This window comes from Hippopotamus amphibius, chromosome 2, assembly GCF_030028045.1.
Source record: "Hippopotamus amphibius kiboko isolate mHipAmp2 chromosome 2, mHipAmp2.hap2, whole genome shotgun sequence".
NCBI lineage: Eukaryota > Metazoa > Chordata > Mammalia > Artiodactyla > Hippopotamidae > Hippopotamus > Hippopotamus amphibius.
This window is the reverse complement of record NC_080187.1, coordinates 143085790-143111293: the sequence shown is the minus strand read 5'-3', so window position 1 is coordinate 143111293 and position 25504 is coordinate 143085790. Positions and strand designations below refer to the sequence as shown.

The 25504-nt window shown below is 40.8% G+C and overlaps 1 protein-coding gene across 2 annotated transcripts; it reads right to left on the bottom strand.

Moving 5' to 3' along the window:
• Nucleotides 1-6412: 6412 nt before the first annotated feature.
• Nucleotides 6413-25440, bottom strand: LOC130843996 (stabilizer of axonemal microtubules 2-like). 2 transcript variants are annotated; one of them, XM_057719965.1, is made up of 4 exons: nt 25349-25440; nt 23302-23481; nt 17079-17281; nt 6413-8656 (listed from the first exon to the last, which is right to left on the bottom strand). In XM_057719965.1, exons 1-4 carry the CDS (start codon nt 25384-25386, stop codon nt 7713-7715), a joined length of 1365 nt encoding a protein of 454 aa, XP_057575948.1. In that variant the 5' UTR covers nt 25387-25440; the 3' UTR covers nt 6413-7712. The 2 variants fall into 2 exon arrangements, 1 of the variants encoding a protein (XP_057575948.1); XR_009051116.1 differs by lacking the exons at nt 6413-8656; nt 17079-17281; nt 25349-25440 and adding an exon at nt 24231-24338 and having other exon boundaries at nt 23375-23481.
• Nucleotides 25441-25504: the final 64 nt, after the last annotated feature.

Sequence of the window (25504 nt, the reverse complement as noted above, 5' to 3'; positions counted from 1 at the left end):
GATGAATGCATAAAGAAGATGTGGTGTATGTATATACAATGAAATACTGCTCAGCCATAAAAAATGAAATTTTGCCATTTGTGACAACATGGATAGACCCGGAGTGTATGTCTGCTTAGTGAAGCAAGTCAGATGGAGAAAGATAAATATCATATGATATCACTCATGCGTGGAGCCTGAAAAATACAACAAATGAATGACTGTAAGAGAAACAGACTCATATGCACAGAAACAGACTAGTGGTTACCAGGTGGGGAAAGGGGTGGAGGAGGGGGCAAGACGGGGGTAGGGCACTGCGAGGCGTCCACTACTAGGTATAAAGTAAATAGGACACAAGGATGTAGTGCACGGCACCGGGAGTATAGCCAGTATCCTATAATAACTTCCACTGCAGCATAAACTACACAAATATTGAATCACTCTGTTGTTTACCCGACACTAACATAATATTGTAAATCAGCGATACTTCAATTTAAAAAATTAAGTACATACTATGTAGGTTAGTTGCGAGGATTAAATGAGTCAATCTCTGTAAACTATTTGGAAAATTCTCTGGCGCATGGCTGTCCAGTCAACGTACACGTACAGTGGACCCTTCTCGACAACAACAGCAACAAGAAACCAGAGGGCGCCGCCTTCCTGGTCTGTGTTGAAGGCTGAGGAGGCTGGAGAGAGACCTCTTCCCAAAGGTCTTTGGTAGCTCTCACTACAAGTCATAGTGTGTCCTAAATGGACACCAGAGCACTTGTCACAGCGGACGAGATTGCTCACAGACAAATTCACACTCACACCAGAAGGTATCGAGCGCTCATGTAAACAAGGCTGATAGTTTGTGAACAAATGTGTCCTTCTTTTCTTATTTGTCTAAATGATCAGCTGCAGCTCATCCAGAGAGCATCTCTTTTGAGTCGCGTGCTTCAACGTGGTGTCAGAGATGCCACAAGGGGTTTTCTTGCCTGTTTTAAGGGCATGATTCCTCCACCACTTTGCCTGGAACAATGCAAATCAGTTTGCTGCTGAGTAAGGTCCTAAGTGTCAAACCTTTAACATATTGAAAATAGAGTGCTTTCTACCAGCAAGAAGTGACACCCCACTTCTCCCGTGGCGCACTTTTTGGTGATGTTTTTTCATTCCAGACCCGCCTTTAGGAGGAACTGCTCGTCGGGGGCTTGTGACGCATGTTGGCGCACAGGCCCTTGGAGACCCTGTACGGCAGCCTGTGGCCGCGGCGTCCAGGCTCGGAAGGTCGACTGTGTCCACGCCAGCAGCTGCAAGCCGGTGGCTGAGAGACTCTGTGTGCCGAGCGAGAGACCCACCTCCTGGCGGCACTGCCTTGGGCCTTCCTGTGATAGTACATACCCCTCTCAGGTACCATGACCGCTCCAAAGCCTTGTCCAAACCAGACCTCGTGCAGCCAGCCTTGTCCGGGTCTCGTCTGCAGGGCCATTCTGAACAGATGTGGTATCTTGGGACATTAGGAGATTAGCTGCTTTGATGTGGGTGCAACTCAGTGTTCTTTAGAGAAAAAAACAGTAGAGTGGGTAGGGTGGTCAGTGGCCTTCTAGCAAGCACTGGTAGCCTCTCCCCAGACTCCCTTCTGCCTGGAGTTTCAGCGCCTCAGACAGGGCTTCCGCAGATGGGATTGGGCAGGTTTGCAAATGTCCTGAGGTTATATATGAAATATAATCATATATTTTTCTAGGGAGCCAGACCATAGCTTTGATAAGGTTCCCTGGGGTCCATGACACCCCAAAAGCTAATGCTGCTTTCAGCACTGGGAGGAGCAGGTGGCTCCAGGGCTGTGAAGTCCCCAGTGGGCAGTGAGAGGCCACTTGTCCCAGCTAAGGAGTGAATCTAGGGCACTTCTGACTCCAGTGCAAAGCAGTGGCCCTAACCCAAGCCTAGTTTTTTTGCTTCAGTCTGTGATCTCAATTTCTGCTTTTCATAGAATCGAGTGCTTTTTTAAAAACTAGGTCTCTGATGAGCTATGTGTTAAATGGATATATATATATATATATATATTTTTTTTTTTTTTTGCAGGAGACTGCACAGACACAACCCACTACTGTACGTTTGTAAAGCATCTTAATTTGTGTTCGCTAGACCTCTACAAACAAAGGTGCTGTCAGTCGTGTCAACAAGGATAAAACTTTGGGAGGGGGAGTCGTAATGCTGCTGTGAAGATAAAACAAGTATGTAAAAGCTCGTTTCCACATGTAGCTGGTACAAGAACATGTATTTCTTAAAAAAACAAAAACAAAGAAAAGAAAAACAAAAAAACAACTCTAGATTCTGCAATCAAACAGAAGTCAGTGCAGAATCACCACTGTTAAAATTTGGCATTGTCCTTTCCCCATGGCCAGTTTTTAATTCCAGCTCTTTTAAATGGTATATTCCAGGACTAACGTAAAATACCATAGCAGGCAGGCCATTGCACTTGGGACCTCGTCGTGTTCTTCTAATCAGGAATTCACCAAGATCACCGGTGCATTGTCACGAGCTGCCTCTCCCAGTGATTTGTAGTCTAGTCCAGAGTAGCACATCCTGAAGCACTTGGGAAGCACAGCAACAGATGACTTCTCTCAGCTTTAGGGTTGTAACAGGTTTATGAGACATTTACATTGTAGAAGCTCTGGTCAGTAGTTGTTAAGATGCTGGCTCTTATGGCATGTTATAGATCCTTACGTTCAGTCTGTGAAAAGGAGACAGTCACTCTGGACAGGCTCGTAACCCTGACTGATCCAGGGGTCCTGGGGGGATGGTATCTTGTCCTTGCCCTTAGAGAACCTATGGGAGAAAACAGAGTAAACGTTGCTGCCATTGTCATAACTATGGAAATCGATCTGTGACCACATGAGGCATCTTGGAAATCAAAGGAGAGGGAAGGTTAACCTTTTCTACTGATTTTGTAGTATATTCAAAGCGTTCTTTTAAGAGCTGTGAATGAGACTTTTCTAAGCACTATTCTCTTGCACACAAACAGAGAAATCAAAGCCTTATTAGACCTAATTTATGCATAAAATAGTATTCCTAAGGATTTTTATTTTGGAAAAATTAGAAGAAAGTAATCTAACTATGAAACATGATAGCTGAAAGGAGTTGTTTATACTAAATAATTGTTTTCATTTGAACTGATTTTTCAGTAAATCCAAAGCGCGTCAGGGTTGGGCTGGAAGGTACAGTTGGGCTGAGGGGTTAGAGTTAGGATTTGGTGAGCAAGTTTAGGGCTCGTTTTAGTTTGGGGGTTGAGTTAGGTGAGGCGAATGGAAGGTAAGTTAGGGTTAAGGCTAGAGTTGGCTCTGTGCATTAGGGTTAGGTCAGAGTTGGCTTGGGTTTGGATCGGCCAGTGCTGGTGTTAGTGATGGTGTCAAGGTGGAGGTTGAGTTTGGAGTAGATGTTGCTGCTGAAGGAGTTTGGGACCAGTATTCAACTGTAAATTCTAAAGCTGATGTGGTGAGGGGGCTCTTTCCTTAACATCCTACCAGTTATGGCTGTAGATGGCATGCAACCCCAAATAAAGGGTCGTACTTGTTTACTCGGGGCCCCCGCTGCCTGTACGCATGCTGCCTGTAGCCTGTTGGCAGCAGAGTTACCTGAAGCAGGTGTGCTGACCCTCGTCCCTGGTCACTCACACGTGGACAGTGGGTTCTGGCTTTGGATCTGCCTGTGGACCAGCTCGCTGAGTCTCTCTGCCATATCCTGAGCCCCAGGCCCCCTGTTCTAACTGCAGGCTCACCGACCCTGGGATGAGCGACGCAGCGTGCAGAGGGCTTGGTGGTGGGAATGGGGGCGGGGACGTGGTGGGGAAGCCCCAGCCCGTGAGTTGTTCATCATCCATCCCACTTGGTGGTTCAGGCTTTTTAAATTAAAAGAGAGATCATTTGTACACTACTCTTTGTATATATTTATTATATGACGTAAAGGTGCAATATTTTATTTTGTACAGTATGTAATAAAGACAGGGGACATATATTTTTCTTATTAACAAAATCTCTTATTAAATTGCTTCACCTTTGTATTCAAAGTTGCTATTTTTCATTTGCTATTGTACTTTTTGTCTTGTTATCATTCAAATGACATTCCTGCATACTGGATTTTACCACTGTTTCTATCACAGAAGAGTTAATGTTTCCCTTTCATGCTCCTGACTAGGAATTCAGATAATAAATGTACTTTGATTATTCAGGGGCACCCTTCTAAATGCAGGTGACTCATTTGCATTCTGTTCTTGGTGGCCTTGGGTCACCTTGGCTGTCTCTTTGTGAGGCCAGGAGCAACCCTGCTGCGCTCTGTGCCCTGGGCCTTCCTTTGGGGTATGGGTTACAGGATTCAGAGCAGATCACACAGAGATTCACTCTCCCTCCCTCATCCCAGTCCTTTAATTCCTGTGAATCACAGTGAAAAGAATGTCAAGGGCAGAAGGAGTGGAAAGGAGTTCCAAATGGACAGCCTGAAGCAGGTGTGGAAGTGGGTGGTAGCTGGGAGAGCAGGAGCAGGAGGAACTAACACCCTTTTATTTTTGGCTATTGTGAGTTTAGGGAGGGATTTGAGGGCTCGCATGGAGAGACTTGTTAGCAACGTTTGGTGAGTAACCCCTTTCAATACATTGCAACTCATACAGTTGACGGGCTTGAACTGCTTGGGTCCACTTACACACAGATTTCTATGACTAGTGAATACTACACTGTCCAGGGTTGTTTGAATACGTGGATGTGGAACGGCAGATATGGAGGGACTGAGTATACAGAGCGCCAACTACAAGTTATACAGGGATTTGCCATGGCGGGGAAGGGTGGCGCCCCAATGCCCACATTGTTCAAGGGTCACCTGTATAGTGCTTCAAGATTAGCAGTGAGTCTTTCTGGAAAACATTCATGTTGTTGGAATTGAAATTCCCCTTTATGTGCCGTGGGCCTTGGCGTTTCCAAGGTCATGTGATGAAGACAAAAATCAACCATTTCACAGTAATGTGTGAGCCTGTGTCAACCTCGTGAGGCTGAGCCACGCAGGAGGTGAGCGATGGGACACCTTGAATATCTCAACAGCGTGCTTTCCTTCTCTCCTTTTCTTTTCTTCCTTCCTTCCTTCCCTTCTTGACTCTTTCCCTCTCCTTCCTTCCCTCTCCTTCCCTTCCTTCCTTCCTCCCTCCCTCCTTCTCCCTCCTTTCCTTTCCTTTCCTTTCCTTTCCTTTCCTTTCCTTTCCTTTCCTTTCCTTTCCTTTCCTTTCCTTTCCTTTCCTTCTTCCTCTTTCCTTTTCTCCTCCCTCCCTCCCTCCCATCCTTCTTGATGTTTTATTGGACACTGTGACCCTTTGAAAAGCACATCATCAGCACTCTTTTTAAACAGCCTTTGAACTTTGCTAATGGTGACAAGTTTCACCTTCCCCTTCTCTGATGAATGTTCAGAGGTCTCCTCTTCCCTTCATATTACCAGGCTCCTCTCACACAGCCGTTCTCAGAGAGGGCTTTAGAAAGTTTTGTATAAAGTCTGTATATCTGATGCGTTAAGAGGCTGGGGTATGGGATTCCTAACTTCCAACTGGTGAATACTCCCCTCCTTTCTTCCTGCTATGCAGTCTTTGTATTTAATGGTCTTTAGGTTTTAGAGCAGTTTTATGTTCACGACAAAATTGAGTGGAAAGTACAGAGTAACCCTGTACCCCCCTGCGCCACACATGCACAGCCTCCTGAGTACTAACAGCCTGCGCCCGAGGGTACATGTGTCACAAAGGGGGACTTGACTTTGACACAGCATAATCACCCAAAGTCCATGGTTTACATTAGGGTTCACTCCTAGCGTTGTCGTCCCTGCAGGTTTTATAAACTACAAAGACTTTCTTTCTCATTCTGTGGTCTTATTTTCCACAACAAGGATATTCAGGGAGACAGGATGGAGATGGGATGGGGTGGGGGTGGAAACTTCCTACTGCCTTTTTGTCTCCAAATGTCCTCCTTTCTTCAACAGATTCATCCAACTTTGGGTTAGTGGAAATCCATTCTAAATCTGGCAGATGTTTAAACAATACTATTACTAGTTTCCAGTGCTGTTACAATGTGTGACTCTGTGTGTGTGAATTATGCATAGCTTAACCTAGAAAAAAATTTATTAACAAGCTCTCTTTCCCAGAGAAAATTGGTTGCAGAAATGACTTCATGAAAATTCATTTAGTGATGCTTTGTTAATATTACTAATTATATAAAATTCAACATAATTTTCCCTAATTAATACGAAAGTAAATAAAACAAAGTATGTCACATAATGAAAAATATTTTAATCCAATGTTGACGAACTCATTCTCAGTTAAGTATATATTTTGAAACAATTCTAAAGCTACAAAAGACTAAACTTTGAGATAAAATAATCATGTTATCCCATAATGCATCATTGATCAAAGAAAAACCACCCACTAAAAGTTTAATTCGTTGGAAAGTCTCAGCATTTATAAATGCAGTCTGTTCTTTCTACTTCACTTGATGGCACCATTCCTTCCCTCCTTCCCTTCTTGGCACTTCTCTTCACACTGGAGGAGGAGGAGGACACAATTGTGCCCATACCGAGCCTGGTTCTTCTTCTGCACTGATTCTGGGAGTGGCAATTAGATGCACAATTACCTGAGGTTACCCTGAAAATGTTCTTCAGAGTGGTCAGGCATTCCTGAAACTACTCTTGCAAATGTTTTTTCCTTTTTGGAAATACTGTCATTCAAACCACATGAATCCCTGCATCCAAGCTCTCTGCTCTCTGTAACAACTTCTAGGGTGCTTGTGAAGCTTTAGAGGACAAGACTCTTCTCAGAAATCATACTACTTGTAAGCTCCAAGCAGATTCGGTTATTTTACAATCCTTGCTACAGGCCAGAAAGTGAGTGTTGAGTAGTTAATTTTCCTAATTTGAAAAAGGAGAAACGGGTACAGAAAAAGATTGACTGATTAACAATCCCTGACCTCTGGTTACACCTTTACTGGATGGATTACAATGGATCACATGACCTGATGCTCAGAGGAAAATTTCTGTGAGGTAGGCAGAGCAGACATTCTCTTACAAATGATGACACTGAGCCTCAAAGACAAGAGTCTCTTGCGTAGTGTGGCACAAGTAGAAACTGGTGTCATTGGAACCTGAAGAATTCAGATGCTTTGGTTCCCAGCCCACAGAGCCTTTACTTGTCACACCACAACGCCTCTTACTAACTTGAACATGGAGAGGAGCAGTGCAGCCATCGTAACACCACCAACCGAAACTTGATTCAGGGTGCACTATGCAGATGCCTTGAAGTCTAAGGAGAAAAATACCATTGTCTTGAAAGAAGAATCCACGTGTCATTTTCAATGGTGTTCTAGCTAGTCCTAAGGCACTTGATAAACAAGAACGCGTGTGAATAACCATGTAATTGCCATAATTATAAACACATACAAATGATAATAGACTGAAATAAGCTACCAGACAGTATGTTGGGATTAAAATAGTTCAGATGGGAATGTACATTATTCAGCTCTCAGAAATCCCTATTAAAGAACAATCTTGGTGAAAATATTAATATTGATTTTAAAATCCTGATTGCCTATAACACATTTTCTAAATTTCTTGTTTAGAAATTTTAAAAAATGATTTGTTTCAGCTCTCATAATATTTTCTCTACTATAGAAATTTGTTTTCGCCCTTGGGAAACCAACACTCTGTTCATTAGCTTCCTTTTAAACATGATTTGATGATTAGAAGGCCGTCCCTGTGGGAGTGATCTTGAGGAAGAATTTGTGACCTCGGGAATTTGTGTTTTCAAAGATATAACCTGGAGGTGAAGGATAGCTAGCAGGGCAGATTTCCTGTTTCTTTGGTGCATACTCTAGAGAGTACATGGTTACATCATCAAATGGAATAGAACTCTTAAAGGGAACATTTACAGGTTTGCAGCTCTCTGTTGGAATCAATTCGTGTGGCACATAGTGAGATCTAAAAGTGCTCAAACCATCAAATTTTCCAGATGGGTTGGGAATCAGCTGCTCCTTCTTAATAAGTCCTTGACGACCACTTTCCCATGCTGGGAAGTCTTCCTTCATGGTGCTTTTTCCTTGGAAAGGAAAACTGTGATTTCTTCTATGAGAAACTGGCCTGATGGGAAGAACATGTTTGGCCTGATACGGAATATAGTCGAGGTGGCTTGTGCTGTTTAATTGCATGGTACCTGTGGGAGGGATGTACTCTTGTACTTTCTTGACTTCAGGCGGTGGGATTTCCCATGGTTGAAAACTGTCACGGAATTCAGTGCTTCCTTCAAATTGACCATGTTGGGCCACTCTGGTGTAAGCAGGCCTGCAGATTTTTGCAGTTTCACCAACAAGACCCTGAAAGTCATATCGGTGAGTTGTGAGATCCTCAAAGGGTTGGTCGGCTGGCTTGTAGACTTCTTTTGGCCTTGCAAACTTGAATTCTAGCTGATGAGGTACATAATCAAGGCAATGACTTGTATCACCAATAAAGGGGGCTGTAGAACGTTTGACCACAGGGCTGGGTTTAAAGCTTTGCCTAGGCTTTATCTCCTGAGGAACATAGGCATCCTGAAATGTGGTTGAATTTCCAAATTTCACAGTAGGGGGACAGTAAGTTTCTTTTGGTTTATAAAGTTCACTTTTCTGAATGTCCCAAGCTCTATAATCATCTTGAAAAAAAAAAAAGAGCATGTTTAAATACTGAAGAAAACAATCACTTTCTAAAAATCACGACTGACTTCTCTCACTGCCATCCTTCCGTTTCCTTTAGAAATCAGAACACCAGTGAAGTATGAAGTTTCACTGATTCCCTTCAGATTTATTCTTGTTTCTTCACTTCCACTTTCCTCTTCCTAGCTCTCCACTTTAATGCATATAACTTTCCACTTTCAGATTCTTCTGATTACACAAGGAAATGGAACATCTGAGCCCGATTGTTGATAGTTTTTGAAAGCCAAAAAGGTGGTGTTTTGGGTGAAGGCAGAGTTTAGGATATTAGGTTGCATTCCCAGGAACTGGTTGGGATTTTTGCTATAACTTATAAAATGCTAAAGTAAAACATAAAATCTCAGGATTAACATAAAATCAAGGGCCCTGATGTGTGGGCAAAAGTGATGTGGATATTACTCCTTCCTTTGGAGGGACTCCTCAAAGGAGAGAAAATTTCAACTCCATTGTATCCTAGGAAGCCTATAGGACTCCCTGAGCAAAGATACAGGACACATAGTAACTTGACTATCCCAGAAAGATCACTGGCTTCCACTTTGTCTCCTCAGGAAATGGACTTCCAGGCATTCCTGAAAGACATCTAGAGGTGAGGGGTCCAAACTGAGTGCTTTTGAAAGTGTTAGAAATTGTATATGGAATTTAGAAATGAACATCAGAGCTTAGTCCGGCATTTAGTGTTAAATACCTTAATTCTGCTTCCCTGCAGCTTACCTAGACCATGGATGGAAAACTGAAGTGCTTATATTTCAACTGAGGGTTATTTAGGTTTTCCATTTCTCCATGAGAAAGGTAGAAAGCTGAGAAATACTACAGAGTTGACTTCATTCTAAAATATGTATTTCTAAATACCAAAAATTAATTTATAAAAGACAAGATATACAAGATAAAGAATTAGACTCTAGGCTAAAGTCCATGCATTGTTTATTGGAAAGGCCAAAACTCAAATGCTTTTTATGTGGATACCTCCTTTGAAGAGAAAAATTCCTCAGCCATAGTCATTTGTGCCAAGATGGCCAAGTTTTACACCAAATGATTATTCCCACCACCCTCAAGCTATGGATGTTTTCATGAGAGTGGATACCTGACCTAAGAGCAGGCAAGAAACAACCTGGCAAGAAAAGATGATCTGGGTCGAGCACATTCTCATTCTTGTGAACCTAAATTTGAAAAGACAGGGTGAGATAAAAGTGGGAGAGGAATATAAAAGGATGCCATGAAGCAGAACTGGAGAGCTATGGTGGGCCAAAGACGTCAAAACAGACACGTAAAGAAACAGAGATGATACATAGGCGGAAGAGGCCAGTTCGTACAATGGCAGTCAGAGAAGATGTGTAAAGGGAAGGGAAGATGCTGTGAGAGAAGCCATGTAGCTCATGGCAGAGATGGAGGGAGTAGCTCTTCCCTCAAGTTTCCTCTGTACCTGATAGCTTTCCATTTCCAGTTCACATGAAGCTTTACCATAAACTCACTTTTTCTTGAGGTGCCATGAAGGAATCTCTGTTGTTTGCAATCTAAAGTATGAAACTACAGCACTATTTTTCAGTAAATAAAAGGAAGCCAACCTTAGGATGTTACTGAAGGTCTATTGTTCCATCTAAACATACAGGGAGAGCCTTTGCTGCTCTAATGTCTATGAGGAAAAGATGTTAATTTCATGAGAGAATCTAAATAGGAGAGACTATTTCTCCCTTACCAAACAACTTTGGTTTTCAAAAAGGAAGCAAGAATTTGGAGACTGAGAGACAAGGTTTGAATAGCATGAATATCAGTTTCAGATAACTGCAGAAAACTGATTTGCCTCTCATAAATATTCCTACGCTTATATGCCTGGAAAATTGATTATTTGTTCTGGAATATTTTCGATAACATTCTAGCAATACCTTTAAAACATCATAGTCTTTATTAATATCATCTGTTCTTAGTATCCTATGACACTCACAGAAAAAAACAAACATAATGCCATCTACATCTAACAATGCAGTCTGGTCATTTGGCAACTACAATATTGCCCTTGTGAGAGAAGGGCAATCCAGTTTCCTCAGCTCATTCTTTTGCTTTCTAGTCACTAAAACCTAGACAGGAAGTGTGCTTTCTTCTGAACAATTTCAAGTCCATGAGGTGCTTGTGTGTGTGTGCTCACCATGAACATCTGTAAGCAGAGCTGCGTCTCCATCCTTTCCAGAGTGAGCTGTTCTAGGTTCCTCTTTGAGGACAAAAGTCCCCAGCTGCATACAGGAGTTCTTTCTCTTGGCAGCTGGGACTCTGTTTCCTGTGTTGTCTTATGGCACCAAGGAAGCGGGACCAATTTTCATAAAGTCAAGGGGCTCCATCCTTTCTTTCTCCATCTATACATCACCAAACTAGTCTGACAGTTTTAATCCTACCTGTAAGCTGATGACTCCCAAACTTGAGTCTCTACTCCAGACCTCCCTTCAAATCCAAACCAACATATCTATCTTCCTACGAGACATTTCTATTCAGATGTCCAAGAGGTAAACCGAAGTTTAGTATGGCCCAACGGAATTCCCCGTCTTGCTCAGGCTCATATTCCCCCAAAATAACACATCAACAACAAAACACTTACTATTTTGAATTTGGTATCTCACGTAAAGATTTCACCCAGCCAGTTTTCTCTCCCTCACTCCCTGCTCCGTTTCGTTTTCAAATCCTGTCAATTTGATGTCTTAAATTTTAACTTTTTCCTTCTTGAGGCAAACATACAATGAATAGCAACTTGATGAAATCATCAAAAATTAGAATAAGGACATAGAAGAGATAATAATGTAAAACACAGTTCTGTAGGGTCTGTAGTGAGACCCTTATTTTCATTCTTAGTATTTGTGATGAGTGTCTTCTCCCCCACTCCCCAGCTTTGTGAGCCTGGTGAGGGTTATTCACCTTTACTCTCCTGTAACAGATCAGCTTTTTCATCGATTTTCCTCTAATTGTTTTCCTGTTTTCAGATGTATTGATTGCTGCTCTTCATTATTTCTTTCCTTCTACTTTGCTTTGGGTTTAATTTGCTCATTTTTCTAGTTTCATAAGATGGAGGCTTAGCTGTTAATTTAAGACTGTCTTCTAATACAAACACTTAATGCTATAAATTTCCCTCTAAGCATTGCTTTAGATACATCCCACACATTTGAATACCATATTTTTTCATTTTCATTAAATAAATATTTTGGGCTTTATGGTCCATATGGTCTGTGTTGCAACTACTCAATTCTGACATTGTAGCATGCAAGCAGCCATAGATAATATGTAAATGAATGGCATTGCTGAGTTTCAATAAAATTTTACTTTTTATGCAATTTATAATTTGTATTTGAAAGCTGGATATTGTATGTAGCACAGTAGAGACTGAGATAAATAGTACTTATGTTGAGAAATGGATATACATCATCATCTGCCAGGCCTTGAGTGAGTGGGGTTAAGTCAGCTCAATGAGTAGTTGACCTAGGTTTGGGTTTTGTTGTTGCCTTGCCTTCCTTCAGTGTACCATCAGCTTTAAATTCCTTTGGCATTATCTTGTGCTTCGGGTGGGGGCTGGTTTTCTTCATTTCTGCTCCATCCTCAGCTTTAGGCATTCTCTTTGCACCTCCACCTGAGAGAATGTCTCTCTCTGTAACCTTGCTTCTCTTCAGTGGGAAACTATTGTTGCTTGTTATTCAGTGCTCAGTAATCTGGTGTATGTGCTTGGTGGTGGTGGGGTTCCTCTGTGGTCCAGGTCCAGGCTCAATCTTAAGCAACACCTGTGTCCCTGAGCCTCAGTGGTGGGATTCTCTCAGTGTTTCTGTCTGTCTCCATGATGTAAATATCTAATGGTTGGGCCGAGGACAATTTCCTGTTCTTCCTTCAGGGTGGAGCTTTGTTGTTGTTTTTCTTTTCATTTCCCCTGTGATCTCAGCTTGAATACTGTGCAGTATTCATGAATATTTATGATTTTGTATATTATCTGGCTGCTTCTTGTTAAGCTGGAAACACTTTTTTCTAGCCATCTATATTCCACTCAGAAATTAGAAATCCTTGAATTTTCTTTATGGTCTAGTTTTACATTACACCTTACATTCTACACATGCAATTTCTTTAACAGATATAAGGCTATTCAGATTTTTTCCTTCGTGAGTTAGTTTGACAAATTGTATTTTTCAAGGAATTTCTCCATTTTATAACAATTATTGGCATGTTTTCCCTAATATCTTCTTATCTTTGTAATGTTTCAGTAATCAATCTTTGAGTTTTAATTGTAATATTTATTTTATTTACATTTAATGTAAAGAATGGTCTAGTTTAGTTTAAGTTGACTATATTGCTATCTGCTTTTGGTTGGTCCCATATGTTCTTGGTTCCCCTTCCCCTTATTTCCTGCCTTCTTTTGGACTAATAAAGGGTATTCTTATTATTCCATTTTCTCCATTAGCATTTTAATGATAACTTTCTGTATTTCTAGAAAAAGGTGCATTTTTGACTTATTAGGGGATCTTTTTGTCCTAGCCACACTTTGATGTTTTTACCACTTCTAGAACAGTGGAAGAGGCTTTCAACAGTTTAACTCCATCTACATCTTTCTGCCTTTTGTGCTGTTGTTATATTTTACTTCTATATTTGTATAAAATCACCTAATATAAGTATTATTGTGACTTTAAGAGATCAATATCCTTTTACATTTACTCACTTACTTATCCTTTCTGTGTACTTCATTCATTACTGCATTTCATGCTTCTCTCCAGAATCATTTTCCTTCGACCTGAAGAACTTTCTGTAAGTATGTGTCTGCTACTAACAAATTCTGTGCTTTTTTTCCCTCTAAAAACATTTTTATTTTGCATTATTTTTGAAGGATATTTTCACTACATATAAAATGCTGGGACTCACTAGGTTTGAAATTCTCAATTTTTTTTTCCTTTTGGTACTTTAAAAATATCATTCCAACATCCATCCTCAGTCTTCCATAGTTTCTGGTGAAGTTAAGTACATTTCTAATTTTTCTTTTGTAAATAATGTGTAGTTTTGCTCTTACTATTTTTAAGAGTTTATCTTTGCTTGGTTTTCAGAAATTCGATGGCAGTTGCCAGACGTGGTTTTGTGTTTATTTTGAAGTTTGTTGAGCTTCTTGAACCTGTGGCCTGATTCCTTCATCAATTTTGGAAATTTCTTGACCATCAACTCTTCAAATATTTCCTCAGTCTTCATAGGTCTCATATATGCTGGATGTCATGTATAAGAAAACCACAGAAACTAAAATCAGTTATCTTCAACAGAGGACAGCTTGCTCTTTCCTACATTGGGCAGATAGGATATGGGGCAGATCACCTTGATCCAATCAGGAACAGAGTGAGACTGGCATTCAGCAGCACCTTCAGTTAAGCACAGTCTTTCTCTAGTTACAGATTTATCAAGGACAAGACCTGTGATGTGTCTGTGGTAGAGCCTTCATTCTAGTGGGACTTTGGCTCCTAAACACCTGCTCTCAAGGGAGACTGTGGATGTTTCTGTGGGGTCTTTCTAGCCCAGTCTCCTAGCCTGCCATGCTCCCTAAACACTGAGCAGACATCCCACAAGGAAAGCCAGCCATGCATCTGGGGTACTTATAGGTTCCAACTGGTCATACCAGCCTACATGTCAGGTGCTCCACTGGTTTCCCTTTCCATAGGAGGGTCCCCCTGCTTATGAAGACCCCAGTCTTCAGCCTTGGCCTAGACATGAACAAATGCTCCCAGAGCAGTAAACAACTGGCCATCTTAGCTCATCTAGGAAGGGCTCTTCCATCTCTGTAATTTCACTTCTTTGCTTCCATTAAAAAAAGATTTTCAAAAATTTATGTTGTTTTTTTTTTTTTTTAGCTGTTTCAGTGGAAGTAATGGCTTTCTGCCATCTACCATATCCTATCTGTTAGAAAAACTCAAAAATTTTTAGCGGCTACTAGAAAAATGTTAAGCTCCTCAGTCTGACAACTAAGACTTCAACAATCTGATCTCAACCTACATTTATAGAACTACACACCAATCTCTCAGATCCTGAAATTCTCTGGTCCCCACCATGTTCACTGAACAACCCTTTCATTTTTCTGGCCTTATGACTTTTTGCTCCTCTCATCCTAGCTTTTAGGATGTCCCTCCTCTTTCTACATATCAATACTTACTAGTCTCTGATGCATTCCCAGACTAGCCTGGAGTGATATCTTGATCAGTCTGTTTTTGAAGCACGAATTGTTCCATTAATTTTCTAGTGAAGTATTCCCCCCTCCTTGTCATATTTCATATTATTTATTTCTCGTATGAGCATTTAATTCTTCATGCTATTATTGCTCTTTTTTCTCAATTCAACTGTAAAGTTTCTAAATGTCAACAACCAATGTTGTTGTTCAGATCTCTATTCCTTATAGTGGCTAGCACACAGAAGAGTAATCCCCAGAAAGTATGTATCAAATCAAATACTGACCTATTTTCATTACCTACATTTTAATCTGAATGAATTTTTAAACCAAGGCTGCTATGGGCAGATACGTTTCTGTCGAAGAGTCACCGGTTTCACGGAACCACATCTCCAGAATCTAGATGTCACCGTTCTCACCATCTTGTAGAGTTCTTCGTTTTTGTTTTTAATCATATCCCATTTCTACCTTGCCTCTGTCCTCTAATTCTTAGGTTATAGTGAGAGACTCTCTCCCCGTTGTGATTTCTCTTCAGCTACAGACCTGTCCTTAAGCAGGTATCTACAAAACCTGCCGTACAGTCATCACGCAGAACGATGAATTATTCCCTTGGCCCCTAGTATGTCTTGTCTCATGCCTGAAAACCTGGAAATACAAGGATAACTTTTCCTCACTAGGGAAGATCAGGAGAGAGAAGGCCAGAGGGAACCGAGGAATCCTCAACATTGGATTATGGGAGTGGCCGTATGGGAATCTATAGGAAACCCAGGTAATGAGAAGCCAGAACTAGTGTTGATGTTTATGTGTGGGGTGTGTGTGTGGTGTGTGTTATATGTAGTCACAGCATCAAGGGATATCAATATTGTTGTGTTTTTAAATAGACTTTGTGGGGAAGAAAAGAAAAGAAAATCTTACTATGGTTGTTGAAAAGACCCAGTACAGACATTTCACCAATTATCTTTTATGTCACATTATTATGCAATATATTATCTCCTCTGTATAGCAATAAATATATATCTTAGCAATTGCTATATGCTATATTAGATGATAACAATATATTTGTTCACCATATGCATCGTCTTAAAAATTTATCCCTCGTATAGCATCTTACATGCTCACAGCTTAAAAAAATAGAAAGAACACTGTTCCTGATCTCCCTACTGGGCTGACGTCTGTAGATCATACTATACTGATACCATACACTTTACTTACCCATTAAACTGATGAGAGTGATATTTAAAGAAAAAGTATGTATTCAGTTATTACCTATTTAAAGTATAAATCCTTACTTTTATTGTGGATGGCATCACTCTTACAAAAGGGTTTTATATTAGGACATATGCATTCAGTTATATCACATAACTAGTGAAAAGGCTGTAAGTCTAAATATGCAATTACATTATCAACAGAAAAAATAGAAGAAATGTGAACACGATAGCCTATTGTTTAAAAATAAAGATCCCCCCCCCCAAAGAAAAAGCAATAGCATATTATAAAATCAGATTGATTTTTGGAAAGAAAGCGGTCATACATCGTCCAGCCCCCTACTCTCCCAAGGGGTTGCCATCAGGCAGAAGGTGTTCCATGCGGGAAGTCTTAGAGGAGCAGGTTGCCCATGTGGTGGGACAACACTGTCTCACTGGGTGGACAAGCCTATTTTATTCTGAGGTTCAATATCAGGAACAATCTGCTAACAGATGCAAACTTCATCCTCTATTCCAGCCTTTATGAGTATAAAGGGAATATTTTGGTTCTCTACCTAACACTTTTGCTTTCTCAGTTGGTTCAGAACTTGACTGGTGAAGAGGCTTGCTGTTTGAGTTTCTCAAAAGCTCCAGTATGCTCAGTAGAGTTTCAACTCAGCCTGGGATGGGAGGAAAGGAACAGTGCCAACTAAATGTGGCATAATGTGACAAATATGACATAATGCTTGTTCAGTGGCATCCTTTGTTTTCATGGTCTGAGATAGAGAAAACTAATTAAGTGGCTGAATTTGGACAGGAATCCAGGTCTCTTGACTCTCAATCAAGCCAATGGTCTTTCTTTCTCTCACTATACAATACTATTTTGACAGAAGAGAAAGAAGTTTTTTCCTAAGCCACGGAGACTTAAGTTTGGCAAGGCACCAGAATTATGATTGGATGTTAGATATCAAAGCTGGAAGTAACTTTTTGGTTTTTGGCTCTTTAAGTTTTAAAATGGCAAGTTACCTTTATAAGTTGGGACAGTGTCCAACGTTCCTTTTTTAACCTGCTGTCTCTCCAAAGGCCGAACTATTGCCACAGGTTGCACTTCATAAGAATTAAAATCCCGTTTGTAGGTAGTACCAAGGTCAATCTCTCCCTGTTTTGGTTTATATTCTTCTGGTGCACGGTGAGGCTGTTTGACTATTTCATAAGGACGATAATCTGATCTGAAATATATAAATTTGAAACTTAGCCTCATAGGTTCTTTTATTTGTATTTCAATGCAGTATTAAAAGTTGTCAAGACTTTTTGTTTTTAACGTGAAAAGTCATAGATATTAACGTGGTGATGGTTGACAAAGTTTCTTAAAGAGATTACTGAATTCCTTTATATCCTATCCAGTGACTAAACATAAGAAAAACAAATGTCAAAAATCCTAGTTTTCAAGACATCTTTAAAATGGATCCTCAGTTTTAGCTGGATCTTACACAAACAAAATCTTCAAATAATTGAATTTTTTCCTAATGTGGAAGGAAGCCTCAGGTTAAAGATTTAATGAATCTGAAAACAATTTAAAATATATCGCCTGGGCCCACTTTGTCAAAATCCTTATTCATCCTATTAAGGACTCGAATAAACTATTTGGGCATATTCTCATCTTGTTGAAGTCATGCCATCTTTCTGCTCATCATTAAATAATAAAGAAATAATTTATGTCTAAACTCTGGCCTTTAGACATAAATCATATTCATAGTATGGATGTAAGTCTTACCCATCTTCAGATCCCCCAGAAGCCCTTGCTAGGGATGGGAGTCATGTGGTACCCCAGCCGCCCTGGGCAGCATGTAACATTATGAGGCAGAGGTAGTACTGCAGACACTGTGGTGGTCTGGTGGGGTGGAGAAGACCACCGACTCAGACTGATCAAACTACCTGGGTCCAAATCCTGGCTGTGTCATTCACTAGATGTATGATATGGGACAACTTAATCTGTCTATGCTCCAGTTTCCTTATATATAAAATAGGACGATAATATCGTCTATCTCCTAGGGTTGTTTTAAGGATTGATACATACATCACGTGCACCACACACATCAGTGTTTAGTGCACAGTAAGGGTGATATGTTAGCTACTACTGCTATTACTAAAAGTCTTCAAAATTGCTTTTTTTTTTTCTTTAGGACTCTACTGAGTGTTTCACTCACTTTATGATTTACTTAAACCAGCCTGTATTAATCAATATTATCTGTGCATGTCCACAAGCTCCAAAAAACAAAACTCGCTGAATCCCTTCTCTATTCAGGTATAACCTCTCAGACGTGTTAGCTCCATTTCCTTACCCCCATCAATGGGCTTCAACCTACCTCTTCAACCCACCGCAGCCTGGTTTCCAGCACTGTCACTTCTCTAATACACCTTGAAGGTTCACCATGACTTCTGGGTGATTAAATCCATCAAACGTTTACAATCCTCTTCTTACTTGACCTCTCAAGTAGTAATTGACATTATTGCCCACTCCCTCTACTTCTGAGAAACTGTCTTCCTGCCCTCGTCATTATTCCTTCTCAGTCTCCTACGCAGCTTCACCCTCCTCTAGTCAGTCACGAAGTGTGGGAGTTCCTCGGCACTTGGGCCTACACACTCTCCTCTTCTCATCCAGTGTTCCCTCCTGAGGACAACTCCTCTGCTCCCACAGCTTTAATTCCTAACTATGTGCAAATGCCTCTCAAACTTCTCTCTCCACTCAGACCTCTTCTCTTAGCTCGATACCAGTTTTTACAATGGCTTGTTGGATATTCAGTGGCACCTCCAAACTTAATACAGCCCTAACCAAACTATTTCCCCCAACATATCTGGACCTGTTGGCTTGTCCCTTCTTTTGGCGAGTGGCGTCATCATGTCCTCAGCTGCAGTCAGGAACCTAGGACTCGCCCTTCACACCACTCCTCCCTCCTGTGTTCAATTCATCATCAACTCTTGTCAATTTTGCCTCTTAAGTATCTCTTACATTTAATTGCTTTCCTTTATCTCATCACCACCCTGATATCCCAGGCTTTCCTAATAGCTGATTCAAATCAATTCAATACCTTCCTAAACACATTTACTCTCTCCAGTCTTTTCTTACATCACACCCAAAGCAGTCCTTTCACATATAAACTTGATCAGGTCATTCTTGCCGTCATCTCCCTAGCCTCTTCCTCACCTCTTTTTCGTACCCCCCTCAACAAACAAACAAACACACAAAAAACAAGAAAGAAAAGTGGTTTCTTACTGCTCCAAGGATATATAAAAAGCTGAACATGTCCTCTTCGCTAGCTTCAACTCACATGGTGCTTCCTCTTGCTCTCTCTGCTCCTGCTGGCCTTCTCTGACAATTTCCTTCTTTCCATGCTCCTGCCTGCTGCATGCTGCTCTCTGCCTGGAAGGCACTTTCTTACACTCTTAATCCAGTTAATTGCCTTACAGCCTTCAGATTGTAGCTCATTTTTCTCATTTCCCTGATAAAGTCAAGCCTCTTATTCTGGCTCTGAAGTTATCGTGTGCCTATCCTTCATAGATTTGATCACTGTTGCAGTTTTATACGTATTTTGAGTGATGTTTTTAGTTGCCACCTTCACCAGACTGCAACGTCTGTGGGCACAGAGATCACGATGGTTTTTGCTCGCCACTGTATCCCAGGTGCCTCGCATAGCACCTGACCCTTAACAAATGCTTAAGAAATATTATTTAGTGGATGAATAATAGTAGGAATCACATACCTCTGCTTCTCAAGACATCTGAGTTGGTCTTTGCTCTTCCCAAATACCAGCTAGAGAGGAATAGGCTAAAATGCAATCTGGAAGTGGAAGAATCAGGCAGAGGACAGAGAAAGCTTAGAAGTCTTAGTTCCTCTAGTTAGATTAGTTGAGTGTTAGAAAGTATACCTCCAAATCTAAAGCAATGTGCTATGGGGAAGTAGTAAAGGGTAAGTAAATACACTCTTATTCATCCGATATATTCCAAAACATGTGACATGTCTGGAATCAGACTTTCAGGGCAGATTTCCTGCCAACTCTGGCAGTCATCTACTGTGCTACAGCTGTAATGCTAGAAAGGATCAAGAGTCCTGCACATGTCCAGACACGTGCTTTTTACACAGCCTCTTCCTATATTGTAGGAAAGTATGGAACAGAATGACACATCATTCTTTGTTTGTTCAGATGTATCAGCTGCTTTCTGTTGCCTAGTCAATATGTCAACATGAAGGAGTTAAGGAAGAGTTTTAAAACCCTTGAATGTGGCTCTTGGAAATACCACTAGTTCCCTGGTCAAAATATGAGGAAGAGATCTAGTGTTTTACTAAGCAGAAAGATGATGGTTAAAGAAATGGAAGTTTTTGTTTTGTTGGCATAGTTGAACCTTTTGGGAGTTGGGATTTCTTTTTTTTCTTCTTTTGTACTATTAAGGGCTACTTGAACAAGGCAACTGAGGAAATCCAGAATTGAAAAGCAATTGTCTTTTTAAAGAAAGATGAGGCAGGTTAAACTTTCCTGATTTTAACACTTAAGAGTTGGTTAAATGCAAAATCTTTATTCAATAAATATGAATATTGTGAAATTTATTTCAAATCTCTATTATGAATGATTGTCATCAAGGAAGAGAGGAGTAAAGGTGACAAAAAAAGAGCAACCATTCCCATTTGCTCTCTCTCAACCAACTGCTCAATTCCTTCATCTCATTTACTATGATGTGTCATGATCTTGTGTATCTGATCTTTGTTTTGGTACTATCATTCCCACAAGACTATAAACAACAGTGGGAAGCCCTTCTTTCTGTTCCACGTTATACCCAGTGAACAGTCCAGTGCCTGCCCATTGCACTGAGTCTGTAGCAACAGAATTGCCAGCAGTGCTGGTTAGAAATGCATGTGCCTGGGATTCATGCCATTGTCTACTGACTATTTTGGGTGGAGCTCTGGAATCGGCAATTTTAACCTTTCCGGATGATTCCAAATCACACCAGAGTCTGAGGACTATGGAAAATCTTCAAATTTCTGGAAGAGCCACATACCTATAGAAGTAACTGGAATCACCAAATCCCTGCAAGAGTTGCCTGAAATGTTAAGAAGGTACAAGTATTGGACTATAAGTTTGAAGGTCTCCACCTTTGCTATGTAAGTAAAATGAGCTCTATCTGAAAAGAAAATGGATAACACTAAAAATTAAAGTCGTTACAGGGCATTTAAAAAACCATAAATTATGGAAATCTGATGTGTGAGTTTCTTGAAAGCAAAACCTCTATTGATATTTTTCTACTTAATGCCTCAGATTGTACCTTGAATACAGTGTGCACATTAAGAAACTACAGAAAAGAATTCACCCACTGAATTGACAAAGATACAAAGAGATCAAAAAAGCTGAGTCCAAATGAAAAGTTTAGGCTTAGGACATTTTTGTCTTTCACACACAGAATAAACATTGAGTGCCTACTATGAGCTAGTAGGCATTGTAGTAGGTTTCTGGAAATAGAATGCTGAGATAAGAACAGACATAACTCCTGCTTTCATGGAACAATGAGAGTAATCTAATGATAAATAATAGGCAGATGCTTTGAGAACTTGCACAGGGGTCTGTTATGAAGCCTGAAAATAGGGTGAGTGTCAGAGAAGGCTTTTCAGAGTGATAATTGTGTTGAGACCTAGAGGTTAAATGGGCATTCATTAGGGAAAGAGGCAGGAAAAAGTCTAGGCAGGTAAAATAGTATCTTGGAAGACTCTGTGACAAGGGAAATCTCGTACTTTCAAGAAATGAAAAATGTCCTGTGGGATGTAACCATAAGAGTGCAAAGTACATGACAGTGAAAATAAAATCAGAGAAGAAAGGGAGCAAACAATGAAGGGATTTTGGTGTGTATTCAATATAATGGGAAAATATAAGAGCAGGTTTAGCAGGGAGGTGATAGGATTAGATCTGCATTTTAAAGAGATCATCTTGCTCGACATCACTAATTATCAGAGAAATGCAAATCAAAACTACAATGAGGTACCACCTCACTGCAGTCAGAATGGCCATCATTAAAAAGTCTGCAAATAACAAATGCTGGAGAGGGTGTGGAGAAAAGGGAACCCTCCTACAATGTTGGTGGGAATGTATGTTGGTGGGAATGTATATTGGTGCCACCAGTATGGAAAACAGTGCAGATGTTCTTCAGAAAACTAAAAATAGAATTACCATATGATCCAGCAATCCCACTCCTGGGCATATATCTGGACAAAACTATAATTCAAAAAGATACATGCACCCCTATGTTCATAGCAGCAGTCTTCACAATAGTCAAAACCTGGAAACAATCTAAATGTCCATCGACAGATGAATAGGTAAAGAAGATGTGGTATATATGTACAATGGAATACTACTCAGCCTTAAAAAAGAACAAAATATTGCCATTTGCAGCAACATGGATGCAACTAGAGATGATCATACTCACTGAAGTAAGTCAGAAAGAGAAACACAAATAATATGATATCACTTACACGTAAAATCTAAAACATGGCACAAATGAACCTATCTACAGAACAGAAACTGACCCACAGGCATGGAGCACAGGCTTGTGGTAGCCAAGAGGGAGGTGGGCAGGGAGGGAATGGACTGGGAGTTTGGGATTAGCAGATGTAAACTGTTACAAATAGGATGGATAAACAACAAGGTCCTACTGTATAGCACAGGGAATTATATTCAATATCCTGTGAGAAACCATAATGGAAAAGAATATAAAAAAAGAATGTCTATATGTGTATAACTGAGTCACTGCTGTAGAGCAGAGATTGACCCAACATTGTAACTCAACTACACTTCAATAAAAAAAATAAAATTTAAAAAACTAAAATAAAAAGGTCATCTTTGTTGGCTAAAGTTAGAAAACAGATCAGAGATGCAAAAGATACAGTAGATAAAAACATAACCATTAGGAAGCTACTGCATTTCTCTAGGTTCTGGTCACAACGGACAGCAGAAAAACACAAGAAATTTTAGGAGGATTAAAAAAAATCAATAAAACTTTTCATATTTCGCTTTTTCCGTCTCATTTTTGTCATTCTAACTTAATTATCATCTGTTTTTCTCAAGTTATGACTCAACTAGTTTCTTGCTTCTTAGGTTGGTTCAACTTAAATCAACTGAATAGTTTAAAGAGTTGAAAAAAAAACTTTATTAAAACCAGAAGAGTAGGGGAGAAAAACAGGTAAAGCAAATAGTTTCTTGATATTTACTTAAAGGTTGTTATTCCTTCCATTTTACCACGATATGCTCGAAATTCTTCCTTGCGCTTCAGACTCTGAGGTGGAAGAACACTGCCATACATAGGATATTTTTCCAAATATTCAGTTGTAGGACAAGACACGTCAAAATTTTCATAAATCTTTGTGGTTCCATGTGGGCAATGATGTCGCCTATGCAAACATAAATAGTTTAAGTTACATGAGCAATTGTGTACACACACTGCAGAGAAAAATATGAGATAGCAGGTTGTTTGGACTGATACAGTGAAAGAAATAGACATTTGAAAAGATTTAGATACATAGTAGGAAAAAAAAAGATTCAAACAGCAAGATGAAAAAGTAGCCGACACAGGTCAAAATTCCCTGAAGGGGGTCTCTTGAAAATCTTGATCCTCCTAAACAGAGGCAATGTATTCAAATATTAATGAGTTTGTTCTCCTTGTTTTTTTCCACCTCCTTGATTTCAAGCAGGTAGTCAGGACCTTGATATTTCCTTCTTGCAGCGCTTTTGGAAGGGCAGAGGGTAGAAGCTGCCTGCAGTCAACACATTTTCCTGAATTTTATAAAAAAACAATTCATGAAGAGATGAAATCAGATGTCCTTCTGGAAATAAGGTCCTAAGAGGAAACGGATTGTCTTGGTGTGCAAAAGAGGGAAGAGGGGCTGATTCCCAGAGAGAGGAAGGCGGTAAAAAATGAGGGGGAAGGAGTTCTTAGAAGAGCACGGGTCTTTGCCCCATTGTATCAGTGTTAAAGGAGGTGGTCAGCTCTCGAGAGTTGGCTAGGTGGAACCCTACAATAGTGGCCCCCAGCTTTGCCAAGATTCTTGTACTTAAAGCATAAATTAGAAAGCAGGGTGGTACCATTTCTTGAAGGGGTTATGTGAACTTCAGCAAGAGATATTTCAGTGGGAAGCATTACCAATGTTTAAAGCCCAGAGGAGACTCCTCTTGCACTGGCAATGTCTCTGCTCCCTGGATCGTTTTACTTCTTGAACAAAAGGAAGCCTCCAACATAAGGAAGACTGAAATTTCCTGACAGTTGGATGGCAAAGGAACTTAAGTTGGAGAGAAACTAATTTAAAGATTAAAAAAATAATTTTCGGGGCTTCCTAGGTGGCGCAGTGGTTAAGAACCTGCCTGGCAATGCAGAGGTCACGGGTTTGATCCCAGCTCCAGGAAGATCCCACATGCCGCAGAGCAACTAAGCCCGTGTGCCAAAAAAAAAATAATAATAATTTTCTTGCACATCAGGGTTTTCAGATATGAGTCAAATTCTCAAGTCGATTTATCTTTTAATCTACATCTGATTATTAATTATAAACAACATTTACGACGAAACTAAGGGGAAAACTGCTTTCCATCAAGGTGCAAAATGTTTTTCCTTTGGAAGGGATTGCAATACGACAGGACTGACATAGTCATAACATTAATTTAGCAAATAGTGAGCTAATCTCTGGGTCAACAGGGAAGTGGAGGAAGGAGACGACTGTTTATAGGTGGTGGGAGGTTGTTAGGGAGGACTCACAGACCAATTCTGGGTTTCAGGAGACGACCTACTACCTTTTCAGTGTGTCAAACCCCAAAGGAGCACAGCCTGGACGGGACTGGGCACGGGAATATGGTCAGGCTGGGATGGAAAGCTAGGGGATAGAAGAAAGCGTAACATGGATGGAAAACTCACGGACTTGCACACCATTCTATTCTTCTTCCGTCTCCTTTTATGTATTTACTTTTTAAATTTTGTGGGCTTACACTCTCCCAGTGGGATCCGATCTCCCGCTCACCAGCCTGACATCCAGCCGCCGCCACACAGGCGTATATTATCCCCCTGGCCCGACAGCATTTCAGGTTCCGCCCCTGGATAGGAGCCGACAAAGCAGAGCTGTGTAACTGTAGCTGGCGGTGCGCGGCGGGCACTCGTGGACCCGGAGACGTGGGCCGTCGCCGCGCCCGCATCTCTACCCCTCTGAGGGCTCCGTCCCCCGAAGCCCCAGCTCGTCCCGAGCCCCGGCCGCCGCCACACCGGCCGTGTCTTACCCGCAGGTGCAAATCTGACACAGACACCAGGTCCTCATGCTCCGGCTGGCGGGGTCGTCTGGACAGCTCCTGACGCAGCTCCTCGGCGCCCGCCGTAGTCAAGGCAACCAGAGGAGTCCGGGTGACGGACGCATCGCCCTCTTCCGGCGGCGACAG

Bases quoted from the DNA above. Each gene is read 5' to 3' on its own strand.
- LOC130843996 (XM_057719965.1), bottom strand. From the start codon at position 25,386: ATGAGGACCTGGTGTCTGTGTCAGATTTGCACCTGCGG. The intron at 17,282-23,301 runs GTAAATATCAAG...TATATATTTCAG, and splicing joins GAAGGAATAACAACCTTTAA to ATCAGATTATCGTCCTTATG. The intron at 8,657-17,078 runs GTAACTTGCCAT...TTTTTTTTCAAG, and splicing joins CACTGTCCCAACTTATAAAG to ATGATTATAGAGCTTGGGAC.